The sequence below is a fragment of the Rhamphochromis sp. 'chilingali' genome (genome assembly GCF_963969265.1).
Source record: "Rhamphochromis sp. 'chilingali' genome assembly, chromosome: 22".
NCBI lineage: Eukaryota > Metazoa > Chordata > Actinopteri > Cichliformes > Cichlidae > Rhamphochromis > Rhamphochromis sp. 'chilingali'.
Genome location: NC_137950.1, coordinates 26755496 through 26780555, shown reverse-complemented (window position 1 = coordinate 26780555; position 25060 = coordinate 26755496). Strand labels below are relative to the sequence as shown.

At 40.5% G+C, this 25060-nt stretch overlaps 3 protein-coding genes across 5 annotated transcripts in view; 1 reads left to right on the top strand and 2 right to left on the bottom strand.

Moving 5' to 3' along the window:
- Positions 1-18735, top strand: part of acsf2 (acyl-CoA synthetase family member 2) — a 29605-nt gene extending 10870 nt beyond the window's left edge. Inside the window, exons 9-16 of one of the 2 annotated variants that reach the window (XM_080872706.1) lie at positions 449-540; positions 637-713; positions 10729-10836; positions 11213-11364; positions 12221-12362; positions 13287-13397; positions 13483-13551; positions 15322-18735. In XM_080872706.1, coding sequence (XP_080728832.1) covers positions 449-540; positions 637-713; positions 10729-10836; positions 11213-11364; positions 12221-12362; positions 13287-13397; positions 13483-13551; positions 15322-15372 — 802 coding nt within the window. In that variant the 3' untranslated portion in view covers positions 15373-18735. Of the gene's footprint in view, positions 1-448; positions 541-636; positions 714-10728; positions 10837-11212; positions 11365-12220; positions 12363-13286; positions 13398-13482; positions 13552-13830; positions 15300-15321 lie in introns of those variants that run through there. The other variant, XM_080872707.1, reaches the window with a different exon arrangement.
- Positions 779-8997, bottom strand: chad (chondroadherin). Of its 2 annotated transcripts, XM_080872716.1 has the most exons (4): positions 8063-8899; positions 5313-5476; positions 3971-4133; positions 779-1926 (listed from the first exon to the last, which is right to left on the bottom strand). In XM_080872716.1, the coding sequence occupies exons 1-3, from the start codon at positions 8846-8848 to the stop codon at positions 3986-3988; spliced, it is 1098 nt and encodes a 365-aa protein (XP_080728842.1). In that variant the 5' UTR covers positions 8849-8899; the 3' UTR covers positions 779-1926; positions 3971-3985. The 2 variants fall into 2 exon arrangements, with proteins under 2 accessions (XP_080728842.1, XP_080728841.1); XM_080872715.1 differs by lacking the exon at positions 779-1926 and having other exon boundaries at positions 3724-4133; positions 8063-8997.
- Positions 18736-18783: 48 nt separating the features above from the next.
- On the bottom strand, positions 18784-20205 carry armc7 (armadillo repeat containing 7; the record flags this gene model as incomplete). Its single annotated transcript, XM_080872736.1, has 3 exons — positions 20043-20205; positions 19210-19353; positions 18784-19127 (listed from the first exon to the last, which is right to left on the bottom strand). The coding sequence occupies exons 1-3, from the start codon at positions 20128-20130 to the stop codon at positions 18784-18786; spliced, it is 576 nt and encodes a 191-aa protein (XP_080728862.1). The 5' UTR covers positions 20131-20205.
- Between the last annotated feature and the right edge of the window lie 4855 nt (positions 20206-25060).

Sequence of the window (25060 nt, the reverse complement as noted above, 5' to 3'; positions counted from 1 at the left end):
CTTGTTTATTTTTGTCTATTTTTTTTCTATCGTGCTTACTATGACTGGGAGAGTTCTGCAGAAGAATTCCAGTATGCCTTGACTGCTGGTTTATGCACAAATGGACTTTGAGGCCTCAAAGATAGAGCTGAATGTGTGACATCACCGCGTCTGTGTACATCATTTATATACAGTCTCATCTGTGGTTACAGTTCTGCTTTCTCTGCAGTTGTTGAGTTCTTCTCAGACTCCTGTAGTCACCTGTTTGATAACAAAAGTGCATCATAACCTTGGATACAGCTAATTTGCACTTTTGGTTTTGGGGCCATTTCACACAGTTTTGTTTTTTTGTTTTTTGTCCAGTTGTTATCATATGCAGATATTACATTTATATAAATACGTAATCAGTAACAAAAAGTGTTTTTTGTTAACGAATATTTTAAACACTGTCCAAATGTTCTCTTCTCAGGTGCACCTTCATCTATGGCACGCCCACCATGTATGTCGACATGCTCAACCAGCCGGACCTCACTAAATATGACTTGTCATCAGTGGAGGGAGGTGAGAAAAGAAAATGATTTTTAAAGTTCATTTTCTGATATATATATATTTTTTTGCATTTATTTGCTTCTGTTTGTTTACATCTTTGAACTTTAGGCATCATGGCTGGTTCACCCTGCCCTCAAGAACTTGTGAAGAAAGTTTTCTCTGACTTGAATGCGAAGGAAATAACAGTGAGTCTTTTTTTGTTTTTTTCCCCCCCAGTATAAGGTCAATGTTTGATTTATGAGTGATTTAATGGTGCAGTTTAACCTTTGCCCACTAGGGGGAGACAAATCCTCAGAAAAACGACATAATGGAGTGAGTTCTGATTTTTAAGGTAGAGACACAGGAAGGAATCTGTAAAAAGTTTATTGGATGTTAGCACTTCCAAAAGTCCAGGCTGAATATACATGAGCTATGTCTGAGGAAACCCTCTGATTTGCTGTTAGATGCTTGTTTAAAAAAAAAAAGTGAAAAGTGACAATGTCTCACAAAGAATTTGCTACAATGATCCTGCATTCATCTTCTTATTGACCAGGGTAGAAAAAAAATGACGATTCACTGATCTTGTCCTCACTTTCAGTCTTTTTGGCCACTCTAAATGTCAGTGAAGGTGTGCATGCAGAAACGAGGATAGATAAAGTGTCGTTGTTTGTGCAGCTCTTCACGTTATCCTCTGTTTGAACTGAGCTGTTTTCAGCTCCTCCACCTTTTAAGCCAACTTTTGCCTGATAGGCTGTGTCTTGCAAACAGAAGGTTGAAACAGGAGCTGAGCGGGGCTTCCTCAAAGAACCACATTGAGGATATCAGCTCATCTGCTGGGGCTGAACTCGAGGCTCTTTAAAAACGTGGTTTAACATGTTGAAGAAGACACTTTTACCAAGAGCTGAACAGGAAGAAAAACAGACAAGCAAGCAACCACGCACAGGTGATTTTTGGTCAATGGTTGATGGGTGTTTCCAGTCTTTCTTTTTAAAGCTTTAAAGACAAGAATGGAAACAATCTCCTTGACACATGAGCTTATTTTAAGCTCATGTGTTTTGTTTTGCTTAGACTGATTCACGGTTTGTCCATTGTGCTGAAAAATTGAATGCGCAGGGACGGGATGGCGAATCTCTCCTCAACATTTTCCTCATTTACTTAAAAGCATCCCTTTTTTCCATCCCATCTGCTTCCACTTCATGCTGAAGTCTTCATCTTTGATATAAATGAATGAGAATTATATTTAAATCAAGTCGATGCGTGTTTGTGTGTAACTGAAGCAGACCAAGGGCGATGTGTGTGTCTGTGTTTATGCTGCTGACAGCCTCTGGCAGATGAATAGATGGAGAGTCTTTAAGTAGAAACAGTTAGCATTGCTTTCATTGTAGCCGGTCACCTGGACGGGCTCCTGCTCGGCGTCTCCTGTGGGAGAAAAGACACAAACTCAGCAGCCAAGTCAAACAGTCGGCCCTCCAACCAGAGACCCCGCGACCTGGACTCGGTGTGCTGGACCCCAGGGCCAAGATGGAAACGTTCAGTCTGGGATAGAGGGGGAGCACACGGAGTTCTGTGGTCAAAAAGAGAAAATCATAACAGTGCAACGCCAAATCTGAGCTACTCCAAAACCACCTTAAACCTCATTTGGGAAGCCGCTGTCACAATGCACCAAAGTCCAGCTGAAAACCTTCCATCACAGCCGAGATGAGACTTTATACTTGCACAAAACTGCACATCAGGCGTTTGTAAAGGCCAGCGAGCGTTTAACTGTCATTTAACAGTCTACAGTTTCCAGTTAATTATCGCTCTTTCAGAGATGTTTTCACAGCTATTTGTTTATCTGTCAGTAAGGCTGTAGAAAAACTACAGGGCTGACTGTTATGAAACTTGGAGAGGTGGAGCGGAGACAAAGAAAGAACTCATTAAATTTCTTCATGTCAGAGTGCTCTTCTGTTTTAAAATAAGCATCGTTTCACAGCCTGTGTGGGAAGCAGATTCCTCTTTAGATGTCTTGTCTTTAGGAGCTTTTAAAGATGGGAAATTTGCTGAGAGTTGACACTGATCACATGTTAAACGTTATGATCAGCTTGGCATCAGACACTCAGAAGCTGCTTTGCATACTTTGCATTCTCTAAAATGATTTAAATACAACCTCAAAAGAGCCACACGTGACAGATTAACTTGTAGTAATGACTTTCTCTGTGACTTGATCAGACTCTGTGGAGGAATTTTGGAGCACTCTTCTAGTGTTGCTTCGGTTCCCACCAACGTATTTTAATCAGTTTGAGGTCTGGTTCATTGCAGTGTCTTGATTCTGTTGTAGATTTGCTGCTGTGCTTTGGATCGTCGTCCTGTTTCATGTCCCACAGCTAAAGCTCGGCTTACAGAGGTCCTCACATTTGACTCTAGAATACTTTCGCGTTCAGATGAGTTTATGGTCGACTCGAGGACTGCAAGGTGCCCAAATAGCGACTTCTCAGCCACTGTGCTGACAGTTGGTACGAGGTGTATGTGCTGATGTTCTCCAATCTGTGCATTATAGCCAAACATCTCCACTTTGTTGCAGAAATCTTTCTTTAGCTGCAACTTTGCAAACCTGACCCAACTCCTGGCAACCTTTGCAAACGAGCCATCATTGTTCAGTCTTTCTATCTGTAGTGTCTGAGGTCTAGCTCTTCTGCAGTTTTGCATGCTCTGATCTTGGGATAATTGTTAAAATAAAGGACGACACAATTTAATGTGTCACTGGTTGAATTTTCTGCTGAGTTTTTGTCTGCAAAATATAATTAATTTCTTTATTTTGTTTTGCAAATAAAAATGTTAGCATTTATGTCTAAGTTAAATTTGTCCTCACATATAGTAGTAAAAAACGTTGTGTTTTCTCAACTAGAGCAACAACATCATCACTGATTTGTTATCTTTTTCTCTTATTCTGGTCTTATAGAAGGCTTTGAGACCTGATTTGTTATAATTTACATCAGAAAAGCTCAACTTAAAGTGGCGGCTGCTCTCCCTGGAGTCAACACAAGAAAACAATCAGATAATTACAGAAAAGCTCCCTGGTATTTCCTAAAGCCCAAGTTAAAATGTTTAGATCTTCTTTTTACTTGGCAACAGGAAAAACAGACAAAAGAAACAGAAAAGAAAACCAACAAAACCGTCTTCAAAACTACTTAAAATTGCTGACATGATCATTTAATTTATCAACTACTGTATTGTGTATAAAAAGAAAAATAAAAAAGCCCCTGGAAGTCAGTGATCCCAAACCCTCCCAAAAAGTCAGAATATTAACACCTAAAAACCAAAAATAGTTTTCTTTAGAACTTTTTCGATATTTTAATTGGTGATCTTTAGAGGTGCTGATGCTCCAAGCCCAGGTTTCTGGTCTTCATGCACCACTTCCTGGCTGCAGCTTCATATTCTGAGTAGTAATCTACATTTCCTCTTCTCGTCATGGCTTGTTCGGTACCTGTGGGCCGTGAGTTCATTGGCGCATGCCCTTTTTGGCCCTCGCTGTCTTCGGTCTGCAGCGCTTGAAGCCAGTGATGTCTCTGACCTGCTTGCCCTTATGCTGATTCGGAGATGCGCACAGTGCATCTGGACGGTTCAGGCTTGGGATCGAGTCCATCCACCTGGAAGAAGCCAAAATATGAGAAGCATGAAGGAGCATGTTTCTTATTTAATACAGTGTGTGAACCTGAATAGACACTGTTTCCTGTTCGATAACCGTGAAGCTGCTCCTGTGTTTGTAGCTGTCAGTGATGCTGCAGGAGTTTGCTGGTTGGCTGAACAGGCTGATTCTTTAGCCTCGACAAATGCTGGATGATTTAGCAAAAAACGTCGTGCAGAAAGTTCCCAGAGGAGAAATCATATGGCTTTAAAGTCAGTGGCGCTACCAGCAGAGTTTAGCGTAAAATTACATGAACGATACGAATGGATTGTATGTTACAAATTTCATGGCAATCAGGATGAAGAGAAGCAACGTTATTAAAGTAGCACAAAGACTTCATGTGAGAAACGGATGTATCCACCATATCATCTTTATGTGGGAGATTTAGCTTTTTGGGACCTCAAGGTTTTTATTTGTTTTTTGAAGGGACCATATTTAGGTAATATTAAAGTATTTTTTTTAATGCAGTTATTTTATGCAAAAGAAACCTTGCATTCTTTCCAGTGGCCACTAGGGGGCAACTGACTGAAGGTTGAAGAAATCTGAGAAACTCCTTTACATTTCTTGATTTTATGACCTCGGGGGGGGGGGGGGGGGGGGGGATTCCTAATGAGTTTATTGTATTACAGAAATCTTATTCAACCCAGCATGATGTTCACTTTGTGACCGATTGGCTCGTGTAGAGTAAAAAAACAGATGTGAGATGTGAATTACTGCTAAACTGAGTCACTGTGAGTAATGGTTGTTTGAAGCACAGTATAAATGTGCTTTTTGTGTTGTCTTTAAAAAAAAAAAAGGTGAAAATTCTGAAATTAGAAGAATAGTTGGATTTTTTTACAACATAAATGTGCAATTCTGCCACAGTTTGTGTTTATAACATTTAAATATATCACAGTTATCATCACGTGCATATGATGACATTGCTGCTTTATAATCTGAGCTCGTTACAGTTACAATATGCATGAATTCTTTTGTGGCTTTTATTCTTTTTTTTCTAATTTCTTTAATTATTTTTTTTTTTAATTAAAAAAAAAATTTTTTTTTTTGGAATGGAAAAATATCAAAAGTCAAAATATTTAAAGATCCCCTCATTCCAATAATCCTACTCGATCGTTAGTTGAAGATCAGCTTTGAGTCTTACTTGCGCAGTGGAGCTATCTGGCAGCTGCAGTTCCACGGGTTGTTGAAGAGGGTGAGGTTGGTGATGGTGTTGAACTGGAGGCTTTTGGGAATCGACTTTAGCCTGTTGTTTTCCAGGTGAAGCACCTTGACCGTCGTCACACCGGTAAATGCGCCGTCGGTTAACTAGAAAAATGCAGAGCAGCACATGAGCTGTATTTTATTTCTGTTTTTTTTTAAGGGAGTGGAAATCTACCTGAAACTTGCGTGAAATATTGGTAAAAATCTCGGGATATCCTCCATATCTGTCCAGGGTGTGGGGGGTAAGGGCGGGGGTAGAGCGAGGGAGTCGTGCCAGCGTTTTCCTCTTTGGATAAGTGTTGGTGCAGGAGGAAGGATGAGAGGTGGCTTTCATCCCAAACACTGACAGTCTGTGAACTCTTTCTTTCCTTCACGGGTGCTAAAAGCTTCAGAGAGGTGCTACATGAGCTGACGTACATCAAGTGTCGTCTCCACCAGCAGGAGGACACGGGCGGATGAGAGGGAAGCAGAGCTTTGCTTGTTTTATGTAAGACTGGAGGAGAAGAGGTCGTTTGGAAATTTCCACTGCAGAGTGAGAAGTCGCTGAGGCGCTGGTGTTTTGAAGGAGTGAAAGATGGATGACTTCCAGCCTGGTCGAGGTGTGTTCACTCCTGTCGTCTCAGTCTTCGGGATGCTGCCATGAAGGCTCGCAAAGGCCCCAATTGTCCATTCAGCTGGGCCAATGGCAGGCTAAAAATACTCCTCTTTCATGCACCGTGGAACACCCTGCCTCTATTTACCTGTCTCCTCAACCCTCCTGACCTGTTTACAGGACCCTCACAGCCAAAGCAGAAAACGCCTCGCTGAAAATAACACTTGTGCAATAATTAGACTCGGCCACGCTTGGCCATACTCCAGCAAACAAAAACAAACCAAAAATACCAGCATTTGGCTGGAAATCTGCTTAATCTGCCCCGGCCGTGTGTGCTGGAGTCGGCGCCTCCTGCTGCTTCCACCTGGCTCGCGCACAGCCTCAGCGTGAGAAGCTTGTTATTTTACAGTTTACCTTTCTGGGATGCCTCCATATTTTGGCACAGGTACACTCAAATATTGGATTAACCCTGGAGTATGAGGCAAACATGCTCTCGAAGAGCTTAAACTGTACGCGCTCCTGCTGCAGCTGATGTGGAGGAACAGACGGGCGTCCCACAGGCTGCTGTGAAAACATCTGTCTCATTAGGTTCAACTCACTTTCTCATATGGGGCATTAAAATGGTTTGTTTTAATCTAATTTCTGGACACGTTCCAATTTAAATACAGCAGTGATGAGTAAAACTGCACTCCAGGGCACAAGGGAGGATCCACAGTTGGAGTCACTTCCTCTGACATGTTTGTATTGTACTTTTGACCTGCCGTCATTGAAGAGGCTGATTGGAGCGTGTTTTTAAAGGCACTGTTGAGACCATAAATGTAAAGTCCAGCTGGAATAACCAGTAAATGCATTTAACTCTCATTTCCCCTTAAAAGCTACAAAGAGGTTCAAGTCTTACCTCTTTGCTGACTGACAGGATTGGCTTGTTCCACCCTTTAATTAAATCTGTAATTGGATGCCAGGTGCCAAAATACTGAGTTTGTGCTTAATGGATGACACTGAATTATTTATCCAAAACAGTTTCTCAGTACCTGGTTACAGCGTGAAGAAAAAAATAAATAAAAACTAAGGGCCTGGTTGAAGCTTTAATGCACACCCCTGCTCTCAGATTCTGTTGTTTGACAGGCTGAAGAAAAATCATTCTTTACACGCCTGCATGTCACAAACTTCTGACTTGTGACTCCTCAGATTAAAGTAAGCATCTCAAATTCCCCTGATTATGCAAACTGTTGTGCTCCTTGTCTTTGAAAAGACCTGTTGAATCACAGTTTTGATCACCACAAATCAAATCTCGTACATTTACCCTGACACCTGTCCTGCTTTATAAGTTCACTTATGCATCTGTCTGCATTTGCTAATTCACTTCAAAATAAAACTGAAGCTCAAGGTCATACTTGTAGAACGTTTTAAGACCCCACAAATTGAAATGTAGTACAGTTAGGTTTAATACGCACACGCTTCTCAGTAGATCAACTCTTAGAACTTCACAGCTTTTTGCTAAACTCCTGCTCTGATCTGCATCCGGAGAAAGATCCCATTTGGTTAAGCACATGTGTACCCTTGAGCATCAAACATCTGCTGTTTTCGAGAGATAGAAAACTGCAGCAGCAGCTTTGCATTATAAGCATGAACTGAGACACGTGTGGAGGAAGTGAGAACGCCCAAGAACACAAGACTGGCTTAAATCTCACTCTTTATGTAAGCTGTAATCACGGGATTAATGAGAGAAGACTATTGTGGGGGCGCTTTTGTTCTTACCTGTTACAAGGAGGATGGTTTGGAAACTGCACTCATATAAACTTGTAGTTTTTTAGGGAAGCAAATATTAAGTCAGACATGCAGAGACCTTATTATGACATAACTGTTTTAGTTGGGCACAATGTTTTCTTAAAGCTGAGCCAATTAATTCAAAAGACCTTTACAAAGGCTGTCTTGTACGTTTCTTCTAAATAACCTGAAGATATTTAAGAGTCTACAAGTAGTTTGAAAAAGACCTAATTTCAACAGGTTGTTTAAATTTCAAGCCAAAACTTCTAGCAGTGACGTTTGCCAGGCTTGATGCTTTGCCAGTAATAAGCCCAGTAAAACCACAGACTGACCTTCTCCAGACCCATGTTGTCCAGGTGTAGTTTCTCCATATAGCGCCCAAAGCTCTGGAAGGCGTTGTCAGGGATAGTCTTCATGGGGTTCTTCCCCAGCGTGAGCTCCTCCACCACCCGCAGTTTGCTCATTGCCACGCTGGGATAAGTGGACATCTTGTTGCCGTCCAGGTGAAGTTTGGCGAGGTTCTCTACGTCGTCCAGAGAGCTCGCGTGCAGTGTCGTCAGCTCGTTGTTACTAATGTGCAGCCAGCGCAGGTCTTTGGCGCCCGAGAAGGTCCCCTGACGCAGCTCCCGCAGCTTGTTGTCGCTGAGCTGCAGAACAAAGAGGTTGATCATTGGGGAGAAGATGCCCTTTGGCAGGTCGCTGATCTGGTTCCCGTCTAGGTGGAGGTAGGTGAGCTCAGTGAGATCCTCAAAGGCACCGGGCTTGATGGTGCTGATGTCATTGTTGGACAGGTAGAGGTAGACGAGCTTGTTCAGTCCCTTGAAGGCCTGGGATCCGATCTCTCGGAGGTGGCAGTGTTGCATGTGCAGAGAGATGAGTCCCTTGCTTTCGCTGAAGGCTCCCGTGGGTATGCTGCCCAGGTTGTTCCTCTGCAGGTTCAGCAAACGGGTGGCCTCCGACACCCGAGGGATCTTCTTCAGCCCCACGTTGTCACAGATGACATGCTGAAGGTCACCGTGGCAGTGGCACTGGCTCGGGCACTGGGCCGGGGCGCCCCGCACTACGATGCCCAGCATCAGGAGGCAGGTCCACAGCAACAACCAGCTCACACAGCGCATCCTGAAAAGCTTGTAAATGTAACTCGGGTCAGTTAGAAAAATCCTGCAAAAGTCTCAGAGATCTGCAGAGAAATGTGAAGAGCAAAGGCGAACGCTTGATCCTGTTTGTTTGTGCTGAGAAACAGACGGACAGAGGAGGAGAGAGGAGGTGGGCAGAGCTGAGAGACACTTTGAGAGGAGGATGGACAGAGCACACAGCACTATTTATAACATTTACTTGAGGAAAAATACTGAGGAGGGCCTGCCAGGGTGTTGGACTGAGAGATCTGCAGGAGGAAGTCAACTGTCTGAGAGTTTAACCCTAAATGAGCAGAAAGGTGAACCTCAACTAGTCTTTTTCTTTGCAGCTGGCTTCGTTTTTGCAGGATTTGCAATGAGCTTGCTGCAGGATGCACACCTTCAGACAGTTGATAAGAGTTTGTAACGTTTGATTAACTTCCAGGTGCATGTTAGACAACGTGGCACGAGGTCAGCTTGGCTCTGTGCTCGCTCCCAGACATCGCTATTGTTTTTTCAGTCTGCGGTGGCAGGAAAGGGAGCCACTCCTGTGTAGCTGTTTTATAACCTATAATAGTCTCCAGATGGCTTTTAATCCTATTGCAAAAAAAGATACTTCCATCATCACAGCAGTGAAAGTTTTAGATGCCACTTTACATTCCTGTGTGCATTCCTTTGTTTTGTGGTATCATGCAGTGGTATTTTTCCAGACCTCTGTGCAAATGATGGAGTGGCTTAACTTTTTTTTTTTGTAATGAATATGATTGGCTCAGGTTAGTGGATGGTTTGGCTTCAGGTGTGTGCGTTTATGAGATGAATGAACCCACCCAGGATAAACGGAATGTAGAGTTTACTTAACAAATCTAACATTTTATTGGCAATATTGTTTCCTGTGTGACTTTCCAGGTGAACGTTCTCACTGTAGCTCCTGTAAATTTCCCTAAAAGTCCCGTCTCCAGCAAAGTTGAACCTTTTTCTAGTGCACCTCCCGCTTCTTATAAACGTAGTAAAGAAAGTTAAATACATGATATATACCATAAACCAAATTTTAGAGGGTAACATGGTCAGAAATGGATGTAGTGCATGGCAGTAATTGAGTGAATATAAAAAGAGCTAAGAGCTCACATGTGTAGTTAAAGTAGAAAAATGACTCCATTAGTTTGACTTTGTAAAACTTTATTTTTCTGCCATGATGGATATTTTATTTTGAAATGTTGAATAATGAAGTACATTAGCTGTGTAATATGCAATAGAAAATAAAACACTGACTATGATAAGAATTTATTACTGCTAAATTATTTTTATTAATTCATTTTTAAGTAATAACATCAGATATTTTCCATTTCCAACTTTGCCTCTGAAAATTTTAAGCCTTTTTCTCCTTTTATAAAGCACTGAGAACTGCTTTATTTTAGATCAGTGTGAGTTTTCTTGCTTTATTATTTTAGTTTGTATGTCTTTATTGTTTAACTGTGGTGGTGTCTAGTTTTATTTTTCCTTAACATTCATTACAAACTGTTCTCTTTGAGTGTTTCATTCATATACAGTATGATACTATGATGCAGTCATGCGTGTCGTCATAGTATCATAGCATTATGTGATTGGTCAGATCAGCCGTGTTGGTCCACTGTGTGCTGCCAAAAACCCCTCTGAGCCACTGGGGCATGGCTGGATACAGGACCTCTGGAGGCGCCCCCTAGTGTCTGACACTGGCACTTTCTTTGTTTATCTACAGGATGCATCAGAACAATTTGGTTTTTATTGTGGAGACTTTTGGCGTTTGTTTGTTTGTTTGTTTGTTTGTTTGTTTTTGTTTTTTAAAGTATTATTTGGACTCCACTGTGTTTCAGTCCCACCTGCTCATATCATTGCTTGTTTGACAGCTTGGATATGGCACCACAGAGAACAGCCCCGTGACGTTCCTCGCCTCCCCACTGGACAACGTGGAGAGAAAGACTGAGACTGTTGGCTACATTACAGATCACTTGGAGGTAATTTGGCATGCTTCTCAATATAAATACTGAAATGCATTAAAATAAGATTTATTTTGAGTGCAAAAACTCATCCAAACAAAACAATTTGGGGAGGGCTGAACACTTGAATAAAAATCAGCAGGGAAGAAAACTTTTATTGTGACAAACAGTTATCGATGAAGGTGAATATTGGGGGAATATAGGGCAAAAAAACAAAGTAACGGTTTCAAAGAAAGCTTGTACTAGCCTGATTCACTCAAGGTTCAAGGTAATAATAAAGAACCTTGAACCTTGAACCTTGAGTGAATCAAAACTTCACTTCTTTAACTCTGTGCAATACACCAAAAAATGTTTGGTGAATAAAAGTATGAATCATGAGTCACCTGCTCCACAGGCTAAAATAGTGGACCCTACAACCGGGATGGTCGTACCTGTGGGTACCTCAGGGGAGATTATGATCAGAGGATACTGTGTGATGCTGGAATACTGGAATGACAGAGCAAAAACAGATGAGTGCATCACTAAAGACCGGTGGTACAAAACTGGGTAAGTTTAATATCGTTGACCATAGTATTTTATTACAGCGATGAGAGTATTCTGTTACAGGTACTGAACTGTGGTGGTTTGAATCATATCTTTCTGATAGACTCCAGTTTGTTCATGTAAATGGAGAGTCCTCTTCACACACTAAGGTTAATTATGGAGTTCCACAGGGTTCAGTACTAGGGCCAATTCTGTGTACATTATTACACATGCTTCCCTCACCAGTATCATTAGAAGGCATAGCTTATATTTTCACTGCTATGCTGATGACACCCAACTTTATCTGTCCATGAAGCCAGATAACACACACAAATTAGTTAAACTGCAGGAATGTCTTACAGATATAAAGACCTGGATGGCCGCTAACTTTCTGCTTCTAAATTCAGATAAAACTGAAGTTACTGTACTCGGCCCTGAAAATCTTAGAATACGGTATCTAACCAAATGCTTACTCTGGATGGGATTACCTCAGCCTCCACTAACACTGTGAGGAACCTTGGAGTTGTTTTTGACCAGGATATGTCCGTCAATTTCTTATATTAAAGTTTTAGCTTTTTTTTTTCCTTTCCATTGTCACAAAGCACTTGATCATATTCTGATTGTTGGGGTATTCTCTGTATCATTGTAGACCTCATAATATAAAGCACCTTGAAGTGTTTCTCTGTGACAAGTTTGAAATAAAAATATAAATTAAATCTAATTGAAGTCTTTAGTTAATCATCACTACTTTACAGCTGTTAGTATTGTCTGCATTTTCAGGCAGATAGGCTTTAAATATAACATCTGATTCTGTTAAAAGGCTGATTCTCTCCCATCCTTGTTCTTGGGCATTTAACTGTTTCTTTGTCCTCTTGGCCAGCGACATCGGCAGCATGGATACATACGGCTACTGCAGGATAGACGGCAGGATTAAAGACATGATCATCAGGGGAGGAGAGAACATTTACCCGGCAGAGATCGAGCAGTTTCTGCACAGACACCCCAAAGTTAAAGAGGCACAGGTGAGCTCAAACAGCAAGGGCTGAGCAGTAAACCTAGAGGGTGTTATAGGAAAATGAGAAGGGAGACTAACTGTACTCAATTATTCACTAGAAATTCTGTCGGTGAACTTCAGAAGCGCATAGAGTAAGTTTTATTTTAACATCAGACTGGCGTTCACTAAGATTGCTACAGCAGAAATTAAATTTTACTGAACATTGCTGCTTCCACACTTCAGAACAAGTCTTGTTAAAACTGTGTTAAGAGTGTGGCTTGATATTGTGTGTCATCAGTCTGAATTTCTTAACTTTTCTTAACGCCTATTGTGCATTACTTACAAGTCCAAAAGGCAGGGTGACCCCTCCAACACACCACTCCCCCCATCGATGTGGCTAGGTGCATAATTGTTGGAAAGACACAAGTTTAGTCTCTGTACACCACCTCAGTGGATTTTAATCCAGCGGTCAAGAATGCACTTTCACCTTTTTAATTTGGTGGGGAGTTTTTCGCATTCCAGTTTCAGTTAAAAGCCAACAAGAATGAGAGCACACATGTGATTTAGATTAAAAAAAAAAAGTGTTATAAAGAACACGTTTAAAGTCGCACGAAAACCATAGAGTCAGTGGAACATGCAAAGCGGCCTCCAGACTTTGCCAGGTTTTCAGTTAGGACACCCCCAAGAACATTTTAAGAAAATGTTAACATTTAAAATATTTGTTTTTTTTCCTTTAAATTTTTTTTTATTATATTAACCCCTTAAAGAGTGTCTTGACTTGGCTTAATCTTTTGGCCCTTCATGTGATGTCTAATCCTCTGTATTTGTCTTAGTTTCAATCTTCGTGTGCAGCGTTTGAATGTCCAAAGTTCTGTTCAGATATTTAAGATTTTGTACTGCTGACTGTTTGCTGTGTGATTCTAAATGTTCCTCGTTTCCTGCTGTTTTTCAGGTGGTGGGAGTTAAAGATGAGCGTATGGGTGAGGAGATCTGTGCCTGCATCAAACTGGTGGATGGAGCAGACTGCACTGCAGAAGAAATCAAAGCTTACTGCAAGGGACAGGTGGGGCACAGTTCCCGTCTTATATTTCATAATGAGCTGGAATTGTGTTGCACCATAATGAGCGCTGTTCATTTGCTCCTTTCAGATCTCCCACTTCAAGATTCCTCGTTACGTACTTTTTGTAACCAGCTACCCACTCACGATCACTGGAAAGGTAATTTCCTCAGTCCTGGCTCCTCTACCGAGTTCATAAAAAGCAGGAATTTCTTCCAGGATTCTTACAAATGACATAAATTAATCAGCAGGTTTAATAAAATGTCATTCATCCTGAGTGAAAAACATCTGTATTTAGCAGCTGCTGTAACAGTCTGCAATAATTTAGGGGAAGGAGAAATCCAGGATGAAAACACAAACTCCCCTCTGGTTCTTGTATTTCTCTCGTGGGATGCTATTTAATATCATTTACTGTAGACTTGGCCCTGTGTTTGAACAGGCCTGCCCTGAATGCTCTCAGACAGGAAGGACAGGAAGCTATTAGCTCGTCTGCACGTACACTATGGCCTGTTAGATGAATCCCAGAGGGCTGGCAGGCCGTACTCGACCTGGACCATCAGATCAGATAAAACCAAAACCTTGATTTGAGATTCCTTCTAAACGGAGCAAGTACGATATGATAAAACTTTCAGAAAAATGCAAAAAATGTTCTGCATTCGTGTTATAATTATAACTACTCATTTGTGTCTGCTCAGATCAGCGGGTGATTGTTTGTGGCATTCAAACACATGGAAGTTGCAGAATGCCCTCTGATGGACAGAATATGCGACATCAATGCAACGTTGATTGAATGGTGTTTCTCTTGTCGTTTGTTTAATTTTAAATTTTATTTATCGTGGAATATTTTAGTTGAGCTCTAAAAATGAACGTCACTCAGATAAATATGAAAGTTACTGGTGCATTTTTGGTTTGCTTGGAGATTTCTGTGTGAAAAGAAAAGAAGCCAAACCACAGGAAAATGCTAAGAGTTCACAAACTGGGGTAAATCTGACCACAAGGGTGACGTCAGTAGTTTGTATATTCTGCTCTGATGTAACTAATGCATTGTGTCGGTTTAAACTGATTTTTGCCATTTAAGAAAAAAAAATACTGTTGGTATTTACGTAGAGAGCAGAGTGACAAGTTGCATGTAAGAGACTGATCCTTGCATGTGTATTTCTGGGAGTTCCTGTCTTGAGGCATAAAATATGGGGGATAATTAAATCAAGTGTGCACACTGATTTACGTTTACCACACGCTATTTAGCACTAATTCTGCCAACATTTAACGCAGAGAAAGAGCACGTCTTATTTTTTTATTTTTAGAAAACTGCACAACTTCTGTAAATCACCCGTAAAACTAACCACACCCATTAGCGCTATTTGGGGTTTGCATTCACATGTTGTTTTGTCCAATTTAGTAAAACTGGCACTTGTAATCCAAGCTGACGCACCAAAAACTTCACTATCTAGTTGTTGGATGAGTTGTTACGAGGTGGGAAATTATCCATAGAGGTCAGACCAGGCTTGTAAACATGTTTATTTATGCTGTAAAATTGTAACATGTAACATGGAAGTCTGTGAGGACTGACTCACTTTTGGAGGCAGCCTTAAGTGGTCATTAGAGGAAGTAATCGAATTAGATTCACTTGTAGTTTTGGCAATTTTCACAGAGATGCATTTGACATCTGAGTGCTCAAAGCTGTTATGAAAGACTCTTAGATTGATTTAAAATAATTATTTATTGTATTGACCCCAGTAAGTGACAGATTTTAATTTGCGTTCTGATTTCTTACGAATTAAATGGAATCACCAGCACACAATAAAACACTCGGCCCCATTTACTAATAGGTTTTTATATATTCATATACTTTGACGCTGCAGATTTGTCCATTTAGTGCTCCTGCAAAAAGTTGTTGTTGATTCGTGTCATTCTTCTTTTTGTCTTTCAGATCCAAAAGAACAAACTGAGTGAACAGGTGGAGAAGCAACTGAAGGAGTGAAAATGAAAAGCTACAAACTGTACAGAGGGAATTTAATTAATACGTGTGCGTATATCAGATACCAAAGATACAAATTGGGATTGTCAGAACTGGCCAACAGAAAACGCCTCAAGATCTTGTAACGAGTGGTTACAGGGACAATGTAACCCCCCCCCAAAACAGTATCCTGTACCTGCTGCAGAAAATGGTCCCACATAGAAACACTATTTACTTGTAAGGGCCCTTTTTAAGTGCTTTTGTCTGTATAGGCAGGACAAAGGTTGTAAGGTTTTTAAAATGTTTTTTTTAATGATTTTTAAAAATTTATAAAAACAAAAATCTTCATTATATGAACTTGAAATAAACCTTTTTACAAATTATTAAAACCAGGCATGCAGGTTCCTCTTGTTACGGAAAGAATGAAGGGGGTTTTTTTTGTTTTGTTTTTTTTGTTTTTTATTGTCCTCGATGGCAGGTGCAGGCCTCTTAAGCCTGCCATTCAGAAATATGCACATGTTCCACTTTAAAAAATATGAGCTTTAAAGTGAGTGAGCATTGTTCAGAGCTGTAAAGAATTTCCTGACCAGGCTACATGTGCAGTTCACCTGACGCTGGGCTGCTGGATCGGATGTCATCTCCTGTCTAGACCTGAAGGACTCGGCCCAGAAATAGCCCTTAAGAGCCCAAATGAAAACAAACTGTGCTCCTGGCTCTTAAGAGAGAACCTCAAGGTTTATTTAGCATTTTTTATTTAACATATTTTGGGTTTGGATTAAATGTTTCAGGACATGGTATTCCTACCATGCGCCAAGTACAGGAGGTGGTTTTAACAGGGAAAGGCAAAGGAATGCACATTTCAAGGAGGAAAAATGGGATTTGAGACAAAGAGTGAGTTTGTTCTCCTTTTAGACTCGAGACTTTTGTTTTCAAATTGTCACCATGCATTCCTTTGACTGGGAGGTTATTACAGGTGATACTAATAACCAAACTGTTCTCCCAAGAGGTGAATGCATTGGTGGAGCAATGCATACAAAAGTATCTTGGACTCCCTCATGTGGCAGGAAAAAGCACACAAAAAGGCCAAAAATTTGTTGAGCAAATTTATTTTGGATGAGGAAAAACATCACTTGCGTTCTTGTGGCATTGAGTTAGGTTTGTCTTTTTCCTGCTTCAAAATGACAACGCCTCAATAAAGAAATGCTTGTCCCCACTTTGGTGTGGAAGAACTGCACCGATCTCTGAACCTCAACCACATCCAGAACCTCTGGAGGAGTCGGAGCAAGTTCAACATCTGGGGCCTGATGTATATCAGAATCAGAATACTTTATTGATCCCTGGGGGAAATTATTTTTTGTTACAGTGCTCCATTTTAAACCAACATTAAGACAAGACAGACAATACACTAACTAAGAATAGTACAATATATACATATATATATATACATACATACATACATAAGTCACTTATAAATAAATATTTGGAAAAGAAACATGTGTAGTTGTAGCAGCAAACAGTGTGTTAAGTGGATGCGTTGTACAGGGAGATGGCCACAGGCAGGAATGATTTCCTGTGTCGTTCAGTGGTGCTTTTCGGTAATCTCAGTCTCTCACTGAACGTGCTCCTGTGACTGACCAGCATGTCATGGAGTGGGTGGGAGGTGTTATCCAACATTGTCTTTATCTTGGACAGCATCCGCCTCTCCGACACCACCTTGAGGGAGTCCAGCTCCATCCCCACAACATTGCTGGCCTTACGGATCAGTTTATTAAGTCTGTTGGCATCTGCGACCCTCAGCCTGCTCCCCCAGCATGCAACAGCATAGAGGATCGCACTGGCCACAACAGACTCATAGAAAATCCTCAGCATTTTCTGGCAGATGTTGAAGGACCTCAGTCGCCTCAAAAAATAGAGACGACTCTGGCCCTTCCTGTAAAGTGCTGTGGTGTTTTTAGCCCAGTCCAGTTTATTGTCAATGTGTACTCCAAGGTATTTATAGTCCTCCACAATGTCAACACTGACCCCCTGAATTGAAACAGGGGTCAAGTGAATAAATACGTACACAAAACCATGCTTGGATTTTTTTTTTTTCCCTCTACACATAATGTGATATTTAAAGAGGAACAATTTGCAAACGACATGCAACCTTCAGGCCATGTCTACGTGGTAGTTTCAAACCTGAAAACTATTTTAGTGGGGAAGGTTGTGTTGGCTCGCATGTGGTGCACATTTATGCACTAAATCCAGAAAGCTGATCTGGTGACTTATCTCTTCCAGTCAATGACTGTTAGATTAGAAAAATGCAAGCCATTATTATACAAAGTCAGGCAATTTTAGATTGAGAAGACAATTTAATCCTCCTCCCTTGTTATTTCAAGTAGATGACAGATTTAGAATCAATCTGAAGTGGTGTACTTACGTTTTGGTGGACCTAACTGTATATAAATGATGCATCATCTTGGTATTTTCACCGCCTTCCAGGAGATAAAACACAAGATCCGAACATAAGCCAGTAACAGACAAATACTGAGATATTCTTTGATGTCACATGTTAAGCAAAGAAATAACATGTTATTAGTTAAGTCTATTCTTGGTTTAGTATACAAGACGATGGTTAAGAGGGACAATAGCATTTCAAGTAGCAAAGGTGGAGTTTTATGTATTTCTGGATGTAGCAAAAGACTTGAAAGAATATGTGATGAGTGCAGTGATGTCAGGCTTTTGATTTAAAACGTATGATATAATGTATGTGCATTTCAACAGAGCTTAGGTTGAGTGTTTAGAATACAAAGCTAGATGAGATGGAGGCAGATGACCCCCCAGAGGGAGAAGTGGGAAGAAGAAGAATTTCCTGATCTTACTGACCACTGACAGCGCTTCAGACATGAAGTCAAATTTAACCACACGCTTTCATTTTAATCCAGATTTACTTAAATAGCACAAAATCACAACAATAGTCACCTCAAGACATTTAATACTGCAAGACCTTACAGTAATGCAGAGAAAACCCTAACAATCAAACTGCTGCCTCTGACCAAACACCTGGTGACAGCAGGAAGAAAGAACTCCCTTTAAAGAGAAAGAAACCTGAAGAAACCAGGCTCACAGAGGGGCAGCCATCATGTGACTGCTGTTTTGGTATTTTAAGGTATCTTGTTGATGCCTTAAAGACCTCAAACTGGGAGTAAACTTTTCATAATGAAAGGTTTACTCACAGTTAATGAGAGAATTACTTTATTAATTCCAAAAAAGCAGCATAATTTTTGTCAAGTGAATCCATTACTTCTTACCAGCGGATGTCCAATATGTTTTTTTTTTTTTTTGAACAACATTTCAAATTTTGGCTCCAGCGGGTGAAACATCTGTGACGCTCTCACAGAGAGTGAATCACAGAGAGAGCAAACTTATAAAAAGATAAAGGTCTGTGCTGTGTCTTTAGTCTTTGGGCAGCGGGATGCCGACTGCCGTCTGCTGCCCCTCCATCTGCTGCTGCGCCTGCGCCACCTGCTCCTCGCTGCAGGAGTCCTGCAGAAACACGGTAGCCAGGTTGCGCAGACGCGGGCTCTCGGAGAGGGAGAAGCGCAGCATGCACTGCAGGATGGCGGGATCGGTGATCTGAGAGCGTGACGTGGGTGTTAGGAGGTTCATGAGGGTGGTGATGGCTGACAGGACAGTCTCTTCCCTCTGGCTCGACAAGCAGTTTGTGACTAAGCGGATGCCGTCGCTCTGCAGGACGACATCTCTGCACTCAGGGTCCATGCTGAGGTTACAGAGCCCTCCTGAGATCACGAGAGACAAAATCAGAGATAAAGGCTTGACAGTTGCTGCAGACAATGAAGGAGATGTCACTGTGACACCCACCCATCCCAAACTCCACAAAGTTCTCATTCTCCTCAGTCAGCATGTCCAAGAAGAGGTCAGTCACCTGCAGCTCTCTCAGATACTCCACGTTCTTTGGATCGTATGCAAAATTGGCCAAATTAGCCAGAACTTGTTCCTTTGCCTCTGAGGAGGAAAAAAAATCATCACATGTAATGTATGTAATCACATAAAATGAGAACTATGGAGTGCCAAGATTAAATAGGCAAATATTTAGTTAAAAGTCTAATTAATTCATTCAAATATTCATTTCAAATTATTTGTGGCTGGTCAACAGACCTTAAAATCTGATTGGTTACCCTGCACAGCAAGTTAAGACGATTGATCCCAGATAATGCTGCAGTCCATGAACGTCCTTAGCGTACTTGCTATTGAGAAACACCCACCGAAATAATCGACTCCCGAAAAGGTAAAGATACTGACCAGATCAGCATTAGCCCCGCCCCTGACTTTGACAGGTGAGGTTGACAGTAGAAATAAATTCATGACGTGTTGAAGCCCATTACTATGAAATAATAACAACTGACATATATTTTAAATAAAACGAATTATTTCAATTTAATAAATGTGTATTTAATAATTTCAAATTTTGAATAATTATTTGATGACGTACGTCTCCAAAGAGGAGCACCTAGGCTTTCTGTAGGCACCTATTTTTTATGTTTTTGTTCTATTTACTTTATTTTATGATTCATATTATTGTCTTGTGGATCTTGAGTTGGAGCAGAAAGACGAAAAGGCAAGATTGGAAAAAAGATAACAGAAGAAAGCAGAGTAGTGAGTTTAAAGTTGAATCCAAACACAGCTGTTCCCACCGTCGCTGTCGGTGTCCTGAAACTCTGTGACCAGAGTTTGTAAATACTCAAAGCGGTCAGAGCCTCCGGACGAGCCGCTCCTCCACATAATCCACCACCAGCTCCGCTCTCCGCTTTATTCTTTTCAGTTCGTTCCCGGCGCGGTCTGACCATGAAATGCCTCCGTGTAGCTGCGTGGATAAGACGAAGGTTCCGTTTAATAGTTTTTGTTTTAAAAAAAGTTTCGATCTGATAGCATACGGTCAAGCCGCGCTTACACAGAATCAAATCTAATTTACATTTTTCATACGCAGTTAAAGGTCTTCTATCATAGTTTTTTGTTAATGTGGCCCTAATACTCCCTCACACAACATGACACAAAATAGAAATACTGTCAAGCGGAAGCTAGTGTCACGTGGTACCGGAAGTTCCTAATAACTGTGGGACACGAAGGGGGTGTGTACAGCACCTCAGCCAACTGTAGGGGAAGGTCAGTGTTTAAAGTTCAAAATAAAGCCACGAAAATGAAGCAGCACAAACTGTCAGCCGGGAAACGGCTCGCCAAACCGATCCTGTTCGGGACGATCATCGTTGGACTCGCTGCTGCTTTCATTAACAGGTAACGTTAAAGCGTGTTTACAGCTCAGCCACCTGTACGTAACAGGCATGTTGTGCGTGACATTTGCACATGCAAGTGTTTACTGCACACCTTATTAATAAACATGCAGCTCCGAAAGAGCCGATCAGAAGTGAAGATTATAAAAGCAGCACGACTTCGCTGTTAAAAGGTACTGCAGGGGAAGCAGTACGACTGCGTATTAGGCCCATTCTGCAGTCCTTTGGAAGTCAAAGAGAAAAAGCTCAAAATTTTAGAAATTCGGCGGACTTACGAGAAAAATGGATAATTTACAAAAAAAAGCAAATTTTTGATGAAAGAAATGGGCAAATTTACATGGAGAAAGCATTTAAACTTAGGAGAAAAAATGAAAAATAAATAGCTAGTTTATTGTTTTAAAATGGCAAACGATCAGATTTTTTTTTTTAACCAGAAATAATGGAACAATAATGAGAAACAAGGACAAACTTATTTGAAAAAAGGAGCAAATTTATAAGGCAGTAACATGCTATACATACATACATACATACATACATACATACATACATACTTTATGAATGTCAAATTTCTGAGGTAGCAATGAGCAAAGTTCAGACGCATTAAATTACAAAATCAAAAAAGGTAAACTTATTAGAAAAAAAATAGGACATTTTAAAGAAGAAAATGAACATATTTCAAAGAAATTAGCAAAGGATACATTTAAATTTAGTTCATTATGTTTCCAAGAAAAAATGAGCAAAGTTCCAAGATAATAAATACCAAAATCTGAAAGAAAAAAAGACACATTCCCAAGGGGGGAAAAAAGAGAAGAATACATTTCAGAGAGTCTGGTGGAGCATTTGCGAGCGAGGAAACTCAGTATGTGGTGATGTCCATGGGCTCCCTGACTGACAAATACATTTCTAGTTCCCGTTTCCCAGCTATGAAGATTTGCTTCAAGGTTATTACGAGGTCTCATTAAGTAAAATTATTGTCAGAAATGCCGACAACGCCACGAGTAAGGTGTAACAGGACCTGGAGCTGCTCTGTCCCCTGTGCAGGAGCGTTATAAAATCAGTTTATGTGATATATTTCCTTATGATTTTGTATATTTGGTGTATTTTGAATGCAGATTTATTCTGCTTGTTGTTTTTGTATTGCTCTTTGTGCATGATTTCTGGTAAGCCTGTCTGTAAGCCAGCTTTAACAGCGGGAACAATCTGTGTTGGGCCTGCAGCAGACTGATAACCTGCTCTGTAACAGCTGAGATGGGCTCTAACCGCCTGCCTGGCTGTATCTAAAATGCCTTTAATCATATTTAAATCATGTTAAAGGTATTGAATTTGCAGATGTTGTTTTTAAGACCTCTAGAAAAGCCCTGTTAATACAATTAATTTCAAAGGTTTTTTCATTAACTTTTAGTCCCACTAACTCGTTCGTGCTGTTAGTGCACTAGAGACTTTACAGCACACTAGAGAAGCTCTGCAAATTGAACAGCTGTGTTTTGTCTGACCAAAAGTCCAAAGAGAAATCTTTACTGTTCAGTGCTGTGTTGTACAGACTGGACATTGTGGCACAGCTGGTTGTGTCTTTTTAATTGACATCCCTAAAAGCTTTGAAGGAGCCCTAAAATAACCTCATTATTGAAACTCCTGAAACTATTGAAATCACCGAAATCATTCTTTGGTCAAAATTCAACAAAAGAGAAAGAAAAGATGAATATTTAGTTACAGTGGACAACTGCTTGTTTTGGGGTTTTTTTTATTGTTAGAAAAATGGAAACAGAGTAGGTTTCCATACACACTCTGGAGACTAATTGAAACAAAACAGAGAAAGTGAATATCCAAAACATTTTCTTTGGTAAAGCTATAGTTTAATATTTTTCCGTGAAAGTAAAATCAAAATCTGTTTTTTCACACTGAACCACCTACGTCACATTAGAAGAAAGGTTGTAATCTTACCATTAATCTTTTCTGGTTCTCTAATTAATTCTCACTTGTCATTTGTTTTCATTCGGTACTTCCTCTGTTGCGCAGACACAGGTTTTTTGAGGACGTCGTTGAACTCAGGGCTCAGGAGCGAGCGCGTAACGATGCCAAGAGGTTGGAGGTCCTGGAGAGGCGGCAGAAGCAGATCGATGATCTGACCGAGAAGAAGCAGCAAGGAGGGAGCGGCTGAAGGGGGCAGCAGCCTGAACCTCAGTGCCTCTGCAGCAGACTGTAATACAGAGCAGGTCTCCACAGGTGGACGCTGCACATGTCCACATATGCAAAGATGGCTTTGCTGAATATTTTTACTGAGGCCTGCTTACAGTAATGGATTTATTGAAGTAACCCTCACAGATTTGTATAGACATCTGGGCTGGACACAACACTGTCCAAGACGCCCAGTAAAGGAGCTTAAACAGCATCTTTCTTGTACTTGCGTGTTTTTCCAGCAGGGGGCAGAATTGACTGCAACCTAATGGACTGTATGAATGAAAATCTCTTTAACTATAAATTATTTGTGATATACATTGTTAAAGATCATTTATTTAAAATGCACGCCACAGAGGTTTTCATGTTTATTTTATTGGTGTGAGTTTAGTTTAATCAGGATTAAAAATCAAAGCACAGACGTTAATGCCGTACAACAAACATCAGCTCTGCCTTCAGTTTTTGCGCAATGAAGCAGGAAAATCAGACTCCTTAGTGTTGGGATGTATTCAGTCTGATGGATGCTAGAAAGTAATAACTGATGCTGATCTGTCAAAATAAAGGTTTTAAATTCACTATCAGTGTGACATGAAATAATTATTCACTCAAATATAAGATCTGTAATTTGTAACTAATAACTAAACATTGTAGATAGAGAGAAAAGGCCATTTAGAGCGAGTCCAGCATTCTACCGTAAAGAAGTACAAAATTTTTAATTCTCAAGTAAAGGTTTCAAAAATTGTGCTTAAGTTCAGTACATGAGAAAATGTGCTTGTTTGCTTTTCTCCACTCTAAAATAAAGAAAGCTACTTTCAGTTTTTCCGTTATTCACAAGGGATCAACACAGCAGGTAGCGCCGCATATTTGATTTGGCAGATTTTTTTATGCCAGATGCAACCCGCCAAGGGATTTGTGTCTCCTCCCGGGATCCAGCAGGGTATCTTTCGCTTGTGTACATCAGCAATTATGATAGTTAACAATAGAAAATAACAGATGCAGTATAACCACAGACTGTAAATATAAAACATGGATGGGTCTGCCTGTGCAGAAATCCCTTGACCAGCAGGCGGCATCTCCTCTGAGATTGTAATGTGCAATACCACCGATTTCCTTTGTGATCAGACACCAAGTCAAATTCAGGGCGGTATGGACGTTACCGATCCGATGTTGATACTTTGTACAAAAACATAATGTGTTATTGTATTTCAAATTATAGCTTCATAATGATTACAGGACATCAGACTACTTGTTCTTATTGTTTAATTATGAAGAATTATCATATAGAAATAAAAAAAACTAAATTTGTGTGTTAATTGATGCTATTTGAACACACTTTCCTTCATTGTCACTGTGCCACACTACAAATTTTGGTATTGATCCAATACCAAGCAAATACAGGGCCAGTATTGCCGATATCAGTACCAATAATTCTAAGTTACTCAGGCAGCTAACTGGGGGAGAGTAGCGTGCCATGACTTATGAGATGAATTCTCAAGTTTCAAATTCTGAACACATTTTAATCACCACTATGTCACTGTGATTATTACTTTCCACAATAATTAGTTAACACAGCAAAAAACACCTTTCAGCTTTTCATGTGTTTTGAAACTTGGTTTTAGTGTTGGTATCGATACTATCGATATTTGGATCGATCCGCCCACCTCTACTGCATACAAGTCTAATACTCACTGTGATGATAGTCATCAGTGTTCTGAATTTCAGTCACTAGTGTGAATTCTTATTGTATTAGGGTACGTGCAGGGCTTTCCCCTGGTGTAGTGGTTAAAATAGTTGCCTTGCATGCAAAGAGCCCCAGTTCAAGACCGGTAGGATACATGACATTCCTAACTAGCTAGTTAGGAAGGTTGTTAGGAATGTCATGTGGTGCAAAACCTGTGTGGCCAAACTTTACCTGTGTTTTCTAGTCTAAAAACTTTTTAACAAGCCAATTGCATTTTGTTACACAGAGTTCTGCTATTCAAGAACACTTTAACACACAGCCTGGGGGGTTTGAACCAATGACCTTCTAACTAGCAGACAACCCACCCTACCTGCTAAGCCACAGCTGTCCACAGGTAGATGCAAACACACAGGCCTTATTTGTCCATGAACTCCTCTTACACGATGTGGAGTTGCACTACCAAACTTGGTACGCTATAGCACCCTGAAGGTTCTTATCTGCATCAGATGTTATGTCATCATGTTTCCTAAGAACAACCTAGTAACCAGCTAAAAGGACCTATTTTTAG

Bases quoted from the DNA above. Each gene is read 5' to 3' on its own strand.
- chad (XM_080872715.1), bottom strand. From the start codon at position 8,848: ATGCGCTGTGTGAGCTGGTTGTTGCTGTGGACCTGCCTCCTGATGCTG. The intron at 5,477-8,062 runs GTCAGTCTGTGG...GCATTTTTCTAG, and splicing joins ACAACATGGGTCTGGAGAAG to TTAACCGACGGCGCATTTAC. The intron at 4,134-5,312 runs GTAAGACTCAAA...GGCTTCTTCCAG, and splicing joins CAGATAGCTCCACTGCGCAA to GTGGATGGACTCGATCCCAA.